The 15867-nt window shown below is 38.6% G+C and overlaps 1 protein-coding gene across 3 annotated transcripts in view; it reads left to right on the top strand.

Moving 5' to 3' along the window:
- Positions 1-1213: 1213 nt before the first annotated feature.
- LOC104097108 (uncharacterized) overlaps positions 1214-15867 on the top strand; it is a 28616-nt gene continuing 13962 nt past the window's right edge. The window contains exons 1-6 of one of the 3 annotated variants that reach the window (XM_009603623.4): positions 1276-1598; positions 2364-2448; positions 8513-8567; positions 9091-9229; positions 9489-9590; positions 9766-10495. In XM_009603623.4, the coding sequence (XP_009601918.1) occupies positions 1413-1598; positions 2364-2448; positions 8513-8567; positions 9091-9229; positions 9489-9581 (558 nt within the window). In that variant the 5' untranslated portion in view covers positions 1276-1412 and the 3' untranslated portion in view covers positions 9582-9590; positions 9766-10495. The other 2 variants (XM_070196204.1, XM_018771138.3) reach the window with 2 other exon arrangements.

Genomic DNA, 15867 nt, shown 5'->3' with positions numbered 1-15867 from the left:
ATTCTTTTAAAGAAGCTTGATAAAGTTCAATCAAATATTTTGGTGTACGATAAATATTTGCCCAATGCCCTTTTCCACCGCAACGATAACATTCAGTTTCTGAACCCTTTGCTTTTGGCTTCTTATTTTTTCTTTTTCACTTTTGGTAATTATTTTTCTTTGGGGATTAACACCAAGAAAATTTCTTCCTTGGCCACGGCCACGAACAGGGCCACGACCTTTTCCACACTTAGCATAATGGGAATATACCTCATCTACTTTAGGCAATGGTGTAGACCCAGTAGGTCGATTATCGTGATTTCTCATGAGCAATTCATTGTTTCGTTCAGCCACAAGGAAAAGAGAAATCAACTCAGAGTACTTCTTGAAATATTTCTTTTGGTACTGTTGTTGCAGGACCATATTAGAAGCATGAAACGTTGTGAACATTTTTTCAAGCATATCATAGTCTGTGATACTATCTCCACATAGTTTCAATTTAGAAGTAATTTTGAACATCGCGAAATTATATTTAGAAAAAGTCTTAAAGTATTGGAGCCTCATGTGAGCCCAATCATAGCGTGCTTGTGGAAGTATGACCAACTTTAAGTTGTCATATCTTTCCTTTAAGCCATTTCACAAAACAAATGGATCTTTGATTGTGAGATATTCTATTTTCAAACCTTAATCAAGGTGATGACGCAAGAAAATCAAGGCATTAATACAGTCTTGAGTAGATGCTTTATTTTTATCTTTAATGACGTCACCAAGACCCATTGCATCTAAATAGATTTCAGCATTCAACACCCATGACATATAGTTCTTGCCCAAAATTTTAAGGGCAACAAACATTATTTTCATAATATCAGTTATAATTAAAAAAGGAGAAAAATTATACCTTAGTTTTCTCAAAAAGTTTCTTGAGACGTTAGAGTTTCGTGCTGATAACATATTATGGAATAATATGAAATAAAGTGAAACAAGAGAAATTTAGAGAGAGATAGGTGAGCAAGTAACCAATCTTGGTGACCAAGTAACTAGACTAGTTTATGACTAACTATCTTGCTCCCAAGTAACTTCCTAATACATGAACATTCACTTTTAAAGTTATTTATAACAATTAACTTATTATAGTTCATTAATATATATTCTTACCTGGTTAAATTAATTAAGTAGTAAGTTAATATTGTTTGCTGTACGCGTAAATATTTACCTCATATATAATATTTAGATTTGGAGCTGCAAATTGGGGGTATTTATTTACTTCCCCATATTAATTAATGGGAATAAAAATAAAAAAGGAAGATTATGCTAGTAGTAGTAGCTTATTGGGTATAACACCATAATAAGGTTTTCTGATGGGTTCGGATCAACCCGTTTTGTTCTGATCAAATCTCCAAATTCGTTGATGCCGGAGTAAGAGTGAGAGTGGCATGGCGGAGGAGGCATTGGCCATAGCAGAAGGGAAATACACATACGTACACGAAGTGGGTAAAGGCCCACCTGAAGCCATTGACGCCCACCATATTGTGGTTCGAAGGAGTAGAGAAAAGGGTTCCAATTTATGCCTCTTTACTCTTCTCCTTTTTGCCTATCCCTCCTTCCTCGTATTCCGGCAGGTAATATTATACCTCCAATTTATAACAGTTAAGGGCATTATTCACTTCGCACTATCAATTAGCTGCTTCTCAATCTCAAACTAATATGTCTCTGTCTATTCGAGCCCATTTCATTTTTTTTTCCCAAGGTCAATTTCATTTCATTACTATATAATTCGTCTTTTAAGATAAATTAGAAAATCTCTAAGTTTCATACTATGGAAGTGTAATAATCACAAACCTTAGTTAACTTAGCACTGGTTTCTATAATTAATAGCACCAATTTATTTAATGCCTTGCTTCTTTATTCCACCCCCCCCCCCCCCCCAAATTTATGTTGGCTCTTTTGCTAGCTCTGAAGAACTTATAATCTAGCTTGAAAATTGCAATTAGGTACTGTCCACCAAGGCTTAGGCCGATGAGACATAGTTTTTTTTAATTTTAATCCTTGGGTGCGAGGTAGCATATACTTTTTTATCCTCAGTAGCTTTTTTTGGGGTTTTGGGGGGGGGGGGTGGGAGGATAATGACAAGACCAAGGATAAATGTGGATGTGAGTCTAAACCAGGCACCCAAATCATTAGGGAATCAGAGGGAGCAGACATGTTGACTTAATGATTTCAATTTCTATCCTCAGTAGCTTTAGTAACGATAGTATGTAGTTTGTGATGTTTAAGCACTTGTCATTTCATGCTGTTAAATAGCCATATGTTTTGCTTCAATTATGTAGATACATAATTTGTGGTAAAAGTATTATGTTTAACTCGGTGAAGCTTTTAAAATGCAGGGAAAGCTAGATACTCTGCATATTTGGAGCTTAGTTATCATGGCATTGCTCATTAGGTTATTTCTAAAGAAGCCAGTTAAGAAAGGTGAGCACGTTTTAACTTCTGTGACTTTACTTTATGTGCAGCTTATAATGTGCGTTTTCCATCGCCATTCTTTCTTGAGCTAAATCAGAATATAATATAAGCTACATGGGATGCTATGAAGTTTCTTCAGTGGGCAGTCACTGCCATTGCGCTTATTGATGCACATTGTGCAAGATGGTCAAAATCTGAGACCAGAACCTCATTTAACCTCATTTCATATTTCATACACCTCTCAATCAGTAACTTCAGTTGTTCCTTGGGTAAGAAACCATTCACCTTACAATTGCTTTCTATAAATGAAGCTTTATCTATTACAGAAGGTAATAGTACTTGACAAAATTTTCAATATGGTAGTGGTTTTACATTATGTTTAAAGTTTAATCAGGCTCAAACCTAACAAATTCCATGCACAACGTAGATTGCTATATGGTACCACAGAAATACAAAAATAATATTTGCTCTACTGATTGTAGCTATAATGTTCTAGTTTCTTGTAAACAATCGACTAAAGTTCGATAATCATTGTCTGGTGATCTCGGGATCATATTGCATTTCCCTTGCGCTTGAGGATTATCTGAACAATATTTCAGCTTCTTGTTTTTACTTATCCAACTAGTGAATTTGTCCGCGCTTTGCGCGGTTATAAAGAATATTAGTAAATTTAGAATTAATATTTTTAAAGTTTAGTCATGATAGAATAGATGATTTTTTCTTGTATGTGCATATAAATTTTAAGTACAACAACATCAACAACATACCCAATATTATCCCGCACTGTGGGGTCTGGGGAGAGTAGTGTGTACGCGGACCTTACCCCTACCTTGTGAGGATAGAGAGGTTGTTTCCAATAGACCCTCGGCTCAGGAAAGCATAAGCACCACATTAATGAAAATATAGACAAGAAGGGACAATACCAAAAAGCCATATAAAATCAGAATAAAAACAATAAGACATAAGGTGATCAACAATGCAAGAAAACAACGGTTAGGCATAAAAACCTACTACCAACAGAAAGCGAGACTGCGTGCCAATACTACTGTTATGAACACTCTAGACTACCTACTCTACTACCCTAATCCTCGACCTCCATACCTTCCTATCAAGGGTCATGTCCTCGGTTAGCTGAAGCTGAGCCATGTCTTGCCTAATCACCTCTCCCCACCTCTTCTTTGGCCTACCTCTACCTCTCTGTAGGCCCTCCAATGTCAACCTCTTGCACCTACTCACCGGGGCGTCTGTGCTCCTCCTCCCTCACATGACCAAACCACCTAAGCCGCGCTTCCCGCATCTTGTCCTCAATAGGGGCCACACCCACCTTGTCGCGAATAACCTCATTTCTGATTCTATCTAACCTGGTGTGCTCGCACATCCATCTCAACTTCCTTATCTCTGCTACCTTCATCTTCTGGACATGAGCGATCTTGACTGGCCAACACTCAGCCCCATACAACATCGTTGGTTTGACCACCACTCTGTAGAACTTACCCTTAAGTTTCGGTGGCACCTTCTTATCACACAAAACACCTGAAGCGAGTCTCCATTTCATCCATCCCGACCCAATACTATGTGTGACATCTTCATCAATCTCCCCATCCCCTGAATAATAGACCCAAGGTACTTAAAACTCCCTCTCCTAGGGATGACCTGCGAGTCCAGCCTCACCTCCGCATCCCCTCCTTGAGTCTCGCCACTGAACTTACACTCCAAGTATTCTGTCTTGGTCCTGCTCAACTTGAAACCTTTAGATTCCAGGGTCTGCCTCCATACCTTTAATTGCGCGTTCACACCGCCTCGCGTCTCGCCAATCAATACAATATCATCTACAAATAGCATGCACCACGACACCTCCCCTTGGATGTGGCGCGTCAGTGCGTCCGAGTCCCCACCCACCGTCCTCACTCGGGTCTTTACTCCATCATACATGTCCTTAATCAACCTAACGTAGGCAATAGGTACACTTCTAGCCTCCAAACATCTCCACAAAACCTTCCTCGAAACTTTATCGTACGCCTTTTCTAAGTTGATGAACATCATATGCAAGTCCTTGTTTCTCTCCCTATACTACTCCATCAATCTCCTAACAAGGTGGATGGCTTCTACAGTAGAACGCCCCGGCATAAACCCAAATTGGTTCTCGGAAATAGACACACTCCTCCTCACCCTTAGCTCTACCACTCTCTCCCGGACTTTCATAGTATGGCTAAGCAGCTTGATACCCCGATAATTATTGCAATTTTGGATATCACCCTTGTTCTTGTATACAAGAACCATCGTGCTCCACCTCCACTCTTCATGCATCTTCTTCGTTCTAACAATGGCATTAAATGCATATAAATTTTAAGTAATTATATTTATTAATTATATAGATAATATTTTCATTGGAATTACATGTTATATGAACTACATTTTTCATTATCGAATCTACAAATCAGCAAAGAAAATTTTCATTTCTAAATATGTCTGTATATGTTTTATTTTGTTGAGAAAAAAATGAAACATTAAATGAAAACTAAAGAAACTAAAAACATCAAAAACCAAACGACCAACTTATTGTCAGTTATACTCATGACTCGTATGCCTTGAAATTTCGGGATTTGTTTTTTGCCAAGTGAAGTACATGATATCTACTTATATCATTTTTGCTTCAACTAAAATACTACTTTTAAATATAATTTACTTCAACTCAATTACTCATTCATAGATAGCCTAAAAAACCTTTAGCAGTCAAGAAAATTGCAAAGGCCTTTGCACCATTTGGATTGTGGACGTTAATTTGGGAAGATCAGTTTGTAACTACTAACGTGTTAAGAGAGAATAGTCTTTTTACTATTAACAGTACTTACAGTACTAATGTGCTGAGAGAGAATATCATAATTACTAACAAATACAAGTAGCTTGTGGTTCAATAATTCAGTAGGTATATATACCTCATACAAAATTAGTTCTAAAGAATAAATATTCTGTTGAATATGAAGTAGATCATGAACTAAAACATGTCAAGAAGAAAGTAAAATAAGGTTCGAAGTTAGAAAGCAAAAAGACCAGATACTATCATGTGGTTACCTTGACATGCTGATCTTATTTAATTTCAGGAACCCTAATTACATAGGTTAAAGATAATGAGTAAAGGTGCAACTAAGACTTGGACATTCCTTTTTTAAGTTTAAATGTAATTATTTGATCGTGACTTTTCCAGAGGCATAAGGATTGTACTTTTACGTTACCAAAATTCTCCTTTCTTATTTCATTTATGACGGAAATTATATGGAGCTATAATGGAAACGTTATTTCAGGCTTAATAATTGACAGATTGTTGTATAATGAGGATGCTTGTAGAACTAATGTATTTAGCATAAGCCAATAGATTGACTAAAAAAGAATACAAAGAAAAGGAACAACAAAAGAGAAATAAGAACCAAAAAGAAAAAGGATGCACAACTTTGTTTAATGAACATTTGGTAATCTAAATGAGTTGAACCTAGCTAGTCATTGACTCAACTAGGCCAAGTTATCACATCCTCATCTTCATGCATGTTACTTTTCCCCGTAGCTTAGCTTTAGCATCTCTCTCACCACAAGCTTTGAAATATTCCAGATGGCATCATATAAAGTAATGTGCAATTCCTCTAAAACTCCACAATATCATTTCAAGTTTGGCCTTTGTTTCGCCGTTATGTCATCCATAAAGCAAATAAATGCACACTGAGCTTCTACACCCAGAGAATTTATCTTGTCGTGTGCATTTGAAGACTCAAACCCACAAAATTATAAATACCCATAAAATAAAATTTGGGGAAACACACCTGTCATGTTATGGTTATTAGAGCAGTAAAATTGAAATGTCAAAAAACAAAAAAGAGAATAAAAGATCAATGAACAGACAATATTTATGCCTTAAAATCAGCTTCCTCTCCTCCCATGGAAAAAAATAAAGTCCCAAGAGAGAAAAAACATGGAAAATATAACTCGCTGAACTGCATGTTTTAACATCTCAAATAATTGGAAACCAAAAGTTATGAAACTCAATTGCAGAAGGTTCTCTTTTTATTATATAGTATCAACATATATGCACAAAGATTATTTTTTTCCACTGAAGAGTACACTATGAACCTTTTTACCAGTATTCAGAAATTCTAATTAATTAACTCTAAAAAACTCCTACAGATTGCAGAAGTACCACACCTGATGACACAACTCTTTCCTACCTGCAACATCCAACAATTTAAGTGTCAATTCAAATGAAAAAATTACTACTACTAAAATCAGCTCACATATATGTGCCCGAAGCTACTACTTTCCAAGCTGTTGCTGAAACTATGCGGTATCATTCTTTTTGGCAGTTACAATAGGCATCCCACCACCACGATTCATTCGCTAACTGTTGCGATCCATGTTCAGGTGCACATCTAGTTTTAAAGTGAACTTGCTAGTTGCCACAGAGACTAAATGAAGATGATTTCAAAGCAGCACTCTTTCCGGCTAGCTTCTACATTCTGCCATTTTAAGTTGACTTGTTGGTTGGTGGAGCTTTATTGCTTGATCGTTATCCAATTCTTGTGCTTCAGCACATGAGCCTTTTGTACTAAATAGGCAGGAGGTGTAGAATATGAGCAGTTTCACTAATAAAACGGCTTGAGAACTAACGTCTTTTCATCTTTGATTTTCTTGAGTAACTGCCAACTTACCCTTTAATTGAGTAATTATTTAGGTATTTTTAGACTATTTAACTTAAGATAAACCAATAAAATAGTGAGAGAAAAGCCAAAAAAATGAGAAAAAAGATAAGTGACTTTCATGGCCTATGAGAGGTGCCACATCACATTTTTCATTCCCCCCTATATATATAGGCACCCCTTTGGGGCCCGTGGAAATATAATACTAACATGTGTGTATGTATGTGGGTGTGCATGTATACAAATATGTACATCTAAATGTGTTTATAAAAAATAGTACATTTAAATGTGTGTATGTGTATTTCAGTTCTTGCTTGTTGCAAGCTTCAACAAGTCAGTTGGCTATCTCTTGTTGAACATAGATATTCCATGCTAAAAGGAAATGTTACTGGAAATAAGATGATCCAACATCTGTAGTGGTGCCGTTAGCTGAGTTGGAAAATAAGGGCAAATGTGTGCCAGTTTTGTAACGGCGATGACACAGTTGCCCCAACTTTAAACAGAGGGCAAAAGTAGACCATTTCGCAAACCACAAGGGCATTTTTGGACCTTTTTCCTTATATATTTGATCTATTCGAGACTATTTCATTAAAATCCGGTAAGAGAATTGTCCTTAAAGGCAAATTAGAGGTTTTCTTGAAACTAGAGGTTTTGTGAATCACCCTTACCCCTTCCCGGAAAATAACATAAGTGCAAACACAACAAGTAAACCTTGATCTCAACTTGTTGGTATCACCTATATGGATCCATTGCTTCTATTGTGTTATATTCATAGTTAAGTTCGAATTTGTTCCTAGAGATTGTAAGTCTTTTGAGACAATTTCCCTCAATGTAATTTTAGATCTACCTTGTCCTTTATATCCCTTATAGCACCTTAAGGCAACATAGTATCACCAATAGAAAGGTGCATTTAGAGGTTGACGTAGGACATGGCCAAACCATCTCAAACAAACTTCCATCGTTTTATTATTTATCTTTGGGATTTGCATTCTTTATTTAATGCGATCATTTCTCATCTTATTCGATCTTCTACCATCACGCATCTATCTTAAAATCCGTATTTCTGTGGTGCTCATCTTGTGGATATGTTGGGCCTTAGATGTTCGATGCATCACGTTAATTTAACATTAGCGGTGTCATACCCGTTCTATAAACTGGCATTTCACTTTATTAGGAATATTCATATTACATAGCAGTTCATGTACAACACATTCTTAACTTCATTGAAGTAACGAAGCACTATTCTTTTAAGATAAATGCTCACTTATTTTGTGGAAGATCTATTGGTTTTTACTTCTTTCCATATGTAGAAGGTAGAATAGTAGAAGACACTACTATCAATTGGAATTTATCGACATATCTTTCATGCTGATTGTTTTTGCATATTACAGAGTCTGTTCTAATTCTGCCTGCTTTTGGAGTTCAACTTGAGACTCAGTACGGAAGGTACTTACTGCTTCTGTTGTAGAGGTGAATGCTTTGCTATTTGCTTAAGTTAGTTGTACAATATAATTGTTCTATACTGGGCATCTAAAAGATGCTTTTAAAATCATATAGCTTGTCAGATATTCTGGGCATGGATCTATCATTTTGTGTCTGCTTTTTTAAAGATTGTTGTGCATACAGCTACTTATTTCTGAATCTCTTTCCTGAGATGAGGCAGCTACCATTATGGAAACCAGCAAAAGTATTTAGTGTAGTATTTTCGTTCTGTGCGTACCCATCTCTGTGTGCGCCGCTCAAGTAATTTTCCTGCATGAGATTGGACAGCTAAATCTTTTACGAGTACAAGTGAAAAGTGATTAATTTATTAGAACAACTTAAATATATTTTGATGACACATTGTCCATGAATCATGAGGGCACTATTGTTAAACTTTTTGTATCTGATCTGAGAATCTTCTAATTAGCCCTGTTTTTGTTTTTGTTTATTTCTAAATAAAATTTTGATTCAGCTCTTTGTATTACAGTGGGAAAACAGTTCGCCAGTTTGTCCCCATTAGCAGGATTTTGAAACCAGTGCTGACTGAATGTGTCACACCAGTTACCTGTTATTGGAGTCTGTCTTTGATTATTCGAGGGGAAGAAGAACTTATGCTAGTTTTCAAGGTGAAATTTATGCTCCCTGCTGTATATATTTTACAAATCCATGGCGACCTTAATACTTGTACCTTGGTAATAAATTATATTTAACATTTCAAAATGAAAATTCCCTGTCTGTAGTTTCTAAACCTGTTTACTTTTCTTTGTTACTTAAGAGTAGAACAAACTAATGGAGGACTTATACTCAACGCACAGGACTTGGTAGAGAATATTAGTTTGTTTTCTCTTGCTTACACAATCTGCTATATTCAAATATTATTTCCAGGAATTGCGTCCGCCAGTGAAGATGTTAGCGCCCATCTGGAAGGCTTTATGTGCTGCCATCGAATGTGGAGAATGCACGGAGGCAATTACATAGATAACACAAGTATAATCTCAACCGATTCAATGTTTATTAGTTTTTTTTTCTCAACACCTGTATTCATTACATTGTTAAGGTTGTAAATGGCATGATATAGTTCTCCATATTGTCATTACACATGCTTGCTGCAAAATGATAATCATATGAGCTGCTTATTGCATTGCAACCACTTTTCATGCAGGAGATTTCCTTATACAATTTTTGTCGACCTACTTTTCCTTTTAGATTACCTTCCAAGTGCAGATACCAAAGCTCCAGTTCCAGTTCATCCATATCAAAAGTTGAACCCTCCCTACAAAGTACAAACACTTTTGTTTCTCTAATATGATTCATCTTTTTCTGCACATAAAATACATCTTCTTCAACCTTTCCAAACAGGTGCTTCTATATTTTCAGCTGCGGGCACATGTTACATGATTAAGCCTACAATTTCTAATTATCTGCCCTTCACCTCCTTTTCTTTTTCCTATTAACTTCCACTCTACAAAAGATGTTCAGAAGCAGCAAGCACAAAGAGTCCACATTGAGGAGGGCTACGATATCATTCATTCCATTCCAGCAACAAAATATGCAGAAAATCATCAACGTTGGTCTAGTTGTTTGGAGGCATGCACTTTGTTCCACGCTACATGTCTCGGGGGAGTGTTAAAAATGTGTTTTAACTTTTGAGTTGGGAGTGAAGAGTGAAGATGGTGTATTATTTGGTACGTGTTCAAGAATTTATGCAAGTTTCGGAGCTTCATCCACTCACCGCCAATCAGCGTTTGACTATGGAAGTTCTCTTCAAATGACATGACTTTTCGGCTCAAACAGTCGTTACAACTTGACAAGGATTTTGCTACATTCTATTGTTTTGGGACATCGGAATGATTGATGACAATTAAAATAGAGTTTTACTTCTTTTTTTTATACGACTTACTCCATTATTTAAATTTTTAACTCATAAATCAAAACAAGTAACAATAGCACATGTATATACATGATGACTCGACACATACACATGCAACACAATTGTTTAGAAACTAGTGAAGAAGAGTAATGAGAGTTATTGTATACAGTCAGAATCGAGTCTGACCTTTTTATGACTAATCGATATTGGAACATGATGGTCCAAGGTTTATCATTGTAATATCGAGCCATGATGCGAAGTTATATTGTCGAGCTCGAGACCCAGAGACCGATCAATATTGAGATCGGCCAAGATCGAGCTCGAGACTCAGAGACCGATCAATATCGAGACCGGCCAAGATTGAGATCGAGTCAAAATCGAGCTTGAGACCCAGAGACCGGCCAAGATTGAGATCGAGCCAAGAAACAAAAAAGCCGTTATAACCGCAATAGAGGAGAGAATCTTGGCGGAAATCACGACTTGAATCAAGGAAAAGCTAATTAATTAATCTATCATGGAATCCCCACTATGTATTTTTAATTATATCCAAAATAGAATTCTCCCACTATATTAAGAGTTGTTATCATTTGTAAGAGGGAGATTCATTCTGAGATATACAGAAAAGAGAGCAAATACTATCCTATGTTGGCTATTGATATTTATTCATATTGTTTTTTCTACCAATCATTCTTCATTCAATTTGGAGGTGATAAAACTTGAAGGCTTAGGCTAATTAGTTCATTCGGTTTGCATTCATTTCTTTTATAACTAATTTCGATATTCATTTACATATCTTTCCCGATTTGTATCAATTTATATCACGTATCCTTAGAACTACGTATAAATTCAACTCTATCCGTTTTTCGGGTAAACAGTTTGGCGCCCACCGTGGGTCTAAGGATAATAATGGTTATTTGGTACGAATCTCTGTAAAACGCACTATTTTACACTTGCTCTGGGAAGTATCTTTGATTTCTGGTTAAAAAAGACGAACTCTCAATTAATGGCCCTGCCTATCGATAACGAAACTAGCCATTAAGATGAGAATAACAACCTGACGCCGGGGAAGAAAGGCCACTCGTTGGCCCCGTTGGAACTCGGACCGTATATCCAATTAACGTTAATTCACATGTGGCCATTGAGGCGAACCAACATTCAGACCCCGAAAAAAATATTCATGGTGGAACTCGATCTGCAGTTCGAAACACCCAAAATATTGGAGAAGACGGGATCAGCCTGCGCATGATTTTCGAAATATTGCAAGCTCATCAGGTAGCGATAGCTCAGTTGCAAAGCCAAACCCAGGCACCGAGCAGGCCCGAGCCCGGTCCACCCCAAGAAGTCACCCACAGAACGGGGCAAGCTATAGCAAGGTCAAATGAACAGGATTCGGGGACTAACCCCGAAATTATAAAGATAGTCGAGGAACAGACAAAACGGATAGAGTTAGGAGAAAAGAGGATTGAAGCAAACGACAAAAATATAGAAACTTATAACTCCAGGGTTGATCAGATTAGGGGGCATCACAAATATTGAAGGGTTTGGATTCCAAAAGGTTCGTACAAAAGCCCTTCCCCCCGAGCGCAGCTCCCAAACCGATTCCCAAGAAGTTCTGCATGCCCGAAATTCCTAAATATAATAAAACGACCGACCCCAACGAACATATCACCTCTTACACATGTGCCATTAAAGGGAACGATCTAGAGGACGACGAGATCGAATACGTATTATTAAAGAAATTCGGGGAAACCCTGTCAAAGGGAGCAATGATATGATATCATAATTTACCGCCTAAATCTATCGATTCTTTTGCCATGCTTGCAGATTCTTTTGTAAAAGTACACGCCGTAGCCATAAAAGTCAAGACCAGAAAGTCGGACCTTTTCAAGGTAAGGAAAAAAGATAACGAGATGCTAAGAGAGTTCGTATCTCGTTTCCAAATGGAACGAATGGATCTACCACCGGTCACCGACGATTGGGCTGTTCAAGCTTTCACCCAAGGACTGAACGAACGAAGCTCAATGGCTTCACGGCAGTTGAAGCAGAACTTGATTGAGTACCCGACTGTTACCTGGGCCGATGTACACAATCGATATCAATCGAAGATTAGAGTCGAAGACGACTAATTGAGTTCTGGGTCAGTTATTAAAAGGGACATCGACCGAGAACCGAGGTCGAACAGGGACCGATACCGGCCGTATAGCGGAGATCGTAGGAGTAGCGAACCAGGACGCAACTCCGTACGAGGCGAAAGGAGAAGTGATCGAGGCCAAGGGTCTCGAGGGCTGATGAACAAAGATGGTTTCGACAGGCATACCTGACCTAAGGAAGCACCACGCTTATCAGAGTATAACTTCAACATTGATGCATCCGACATCGTGTCGGCTATCAGACGCATCAAAGATACTAAATGGCCTCGACCTCTGCAGTCTGATCCAGCCCACATAAATCCCAATCAAATGTGCAAGTATCATGGCACCCATGGCCACAGAACGGAAGATTGCAGGCAGTTGAGAAAGGAGGTAGCCCGGTTATTCAATGAAGGGAACCTTTGATAGTTTTTAAGTGACCGGGCCAAGAATCATTTAAAAAACAGAGAGTTCAATAGACAAAACGAACAAGAAGAGCCACAACACATTATCCACATGATCATCGGAGGGATCGATGTCCCCCAGGGGCCAGTGCTTAAACGCACTAAGATGTCAATTGTAAGAGAGAAGCGATCTCGAGCTCAGGATTACATACCTAAAGGAACCTTGTCCTTTAATGATGAAGACACAAAAGGAATCATGCAGCCTCATAACGATGCACTGGTAATATCTGTACTTATGAATAAAACTCAAGTTAAACTTGTGCTAATTGATCCAGGTAGTTCGGTCAACATCATTCGATCGAGGGTCGTAGAGCAACTCGGTCTACAGGACCAAGTCGTTCCCGCAACCATGGTACTAAACGGATTCAATATGGCATGTGAAACTACTAAGGGAAAGATAATTCTGCCAGTAAACGTGGCTGGGACCATCCAAGAAATGAAGTTCCACGTGATCGAGGGCGACATGAGGTATAACGCCCTATTCGGGAGGCCGTGGATCCATAACATAAGAGCAGTACCCTCGATCCTTCACCAGGTTCTAAAATTCCCAACATCAGAGGGAATCAAAACAATCTACGGAGAGAAACCAGCCGCAAAGGAAATGTTTGCCGTCGATGAAGTAATTCCGATATCAACACTCTCATTGACAAAGGGATCAAATTCGAAGGAAAAATGGGATACCAAATAGCAATCACAAACATTGGCCTCGACCCAACTAGAGAAGCAGAAGACTAACGAAGATGATGATTATGGGATTCCACGATCCTTCGTGGTCCCCGATGATTCCGACACTACCAAATCAACGGTTGAAGAACTTGAGCAAATTAGATTAATCGAACTTCTGCCCGAACGAAAAGTATACCTGGGCACGGGGTTAAGTCCCGAGCTCAGGAAAAAGCTTATTCAATTTCTTATAGCTAACATGGACTATTCGCTTGGTCCCATCTTGACATGACATGGGTCCCACCGAATATCACCACTCATAGACTAAGCTTGGATCCGAAATTCAATTCGGTGAAGCAAAAAAGAAGGCCCCAGTCTGAAGTCAAACATGCCTTCATCAAGGACGAGGTAATCAAACTTCTCAAAATAGGATCCATTCGAGAAGTAAAGTATCCTGAATGGTTAGCAAACGTGGTGGTAGTCTCTAAGAAGGGAAACAAACTTAGAATATGTATGGATTATAAAGGCCTGAATAAAGCATGCCCTAAAAACTCTTTTCCTTTGTCTAATATCGATCGTATGATCGATGCCACGACCGACCACGAGAATCTCAATTTTCTCGATGCCTACTCCGGGGACAACCAAATACAGATGAACCCGGAGGATCAGGAAAAGACCTCGTTTATCACTAAGTACGATACCTACTGTTATAACGTAATGCCATTCGGTCTAAAAAATACTGGTGCAACTTATCAACGCCTAGTAAACCAAATGTTCGAAGAACAAATAGGAAAATCAATGGAATTTTATATTGATGACATGGTAATTAAGTCCCTGCGAGCAGAGAACCATTTAAAGTATTTGCAGGAAACTTTCAATATACTGAGGGAGTACAATATGAAGCTCAACCCCGAAAAGTGTGCATTCGGGGTTGGCTCGGTAAGTTTCTTGGTTCATGGTGTCCAATAGGGGAATCGAGATCAACCCCGATAAAATCAAAGCTATCAAAGATATCAAGTTAGTGGATAATGTAAAGGTCGTGCAGAGGCTAACGGGACGAATAGCCGCCATATGATTCATTTCGAGATCCTCAGATAGGAGCCACCGATTTTTCTCACTACTTAAGAAGAAGTGCAACTTTGCGTGGACTCCGAAATGCTAGCATGCCTTGGAGGAACTAAAGCGGTATTTATCGAACCTGCCGCTGCTTCATACCCCGAAAGTGGACGAATAGCTTTACCTGTACTTAGCTGTCTCGGAGATAACGGTAAGTGGAGTCCTGGTTCGAGAATAACAAGGTACGCAATTCCCTATTTATTATGTCAGTCGGACCTTAGGCGAGGCCGAAACTAGATATCCACACTTAGAAAAATTAGCGCTTGCTTTAATAAGCATCTCTAGGAAACTAAAACCATATTTCCAATGTCATCCGATATGTGTTGTAACAACTTATCCTCTTCGAAATATTTTACACAAACCCGAGCTTTCGGGTCGATTGGCCAAATAGGCCATAGAAATCAGTGGGTACGATGTCGAGTATCGACCACGAACCGCCATCAAATCTCAAATCTTGGCGGACTTCGTGGCTGACTTTATGCCGGCCTTCGTACCCGAGATTGAAAAAGAACTACTGATAAAATCGGGTACATCTTCGGGAGTCTAGACCCTCTTTACGGACGGTGCTTCGATCGCGATGGGGTTCGGACTAGGCATTGTACTAAAATCACCCACCGGTAATGTAGTTAGACAGTCTATCAGAACTACAAAATTGACTAATAATGAGGCCGAGTATGAGGCCATGATGGCAGGCCTCGAACTAGCTAAAAGCGTAGGAGCGGAACTCGTAGAGGCTAAGTGTGATTCCCTCATCGTGGTAAACCAAGTTAACGGGACTTTTGAAGTCCGAGAAGATCGAATGCAGAGGTACTTGGATAAACTACAGGTGACTCTACATCGATTTAAGGAACGGACCTTGCAACATGTACCCCGAGAACAGAATAGCGAGGCCGACGCTCTTACAAACTTAGGTTCATCGGCCGAAGATGACGAACTCAACTCCGGGACTGTCGTACAACTCATGAGATCGGTAATCGAAGAAGGTCTCGCTGAGATAAACTCCACAAGTTTAACCTGGGATT

The sequence above is a fragment of the Nicotiana tomentosiformis genome, chromosome 2 (assembly GCF_000390325.3).
Source record: "Nicotiana tomentosiformis chromosome 2, ASM39032v3, whole genome shotgun sequence".
NCBI lineage: Eukaryota > Viridiplantae > Streptophyta > Magnoliopsida > Solanales > Solanaceae > Nicotiana > Nicotiana tomentosiformis.
Note: the sequence above shows the minus strand (reverse complement) of the source record. Positions and strands in the feature narration are given on the sequence as shown.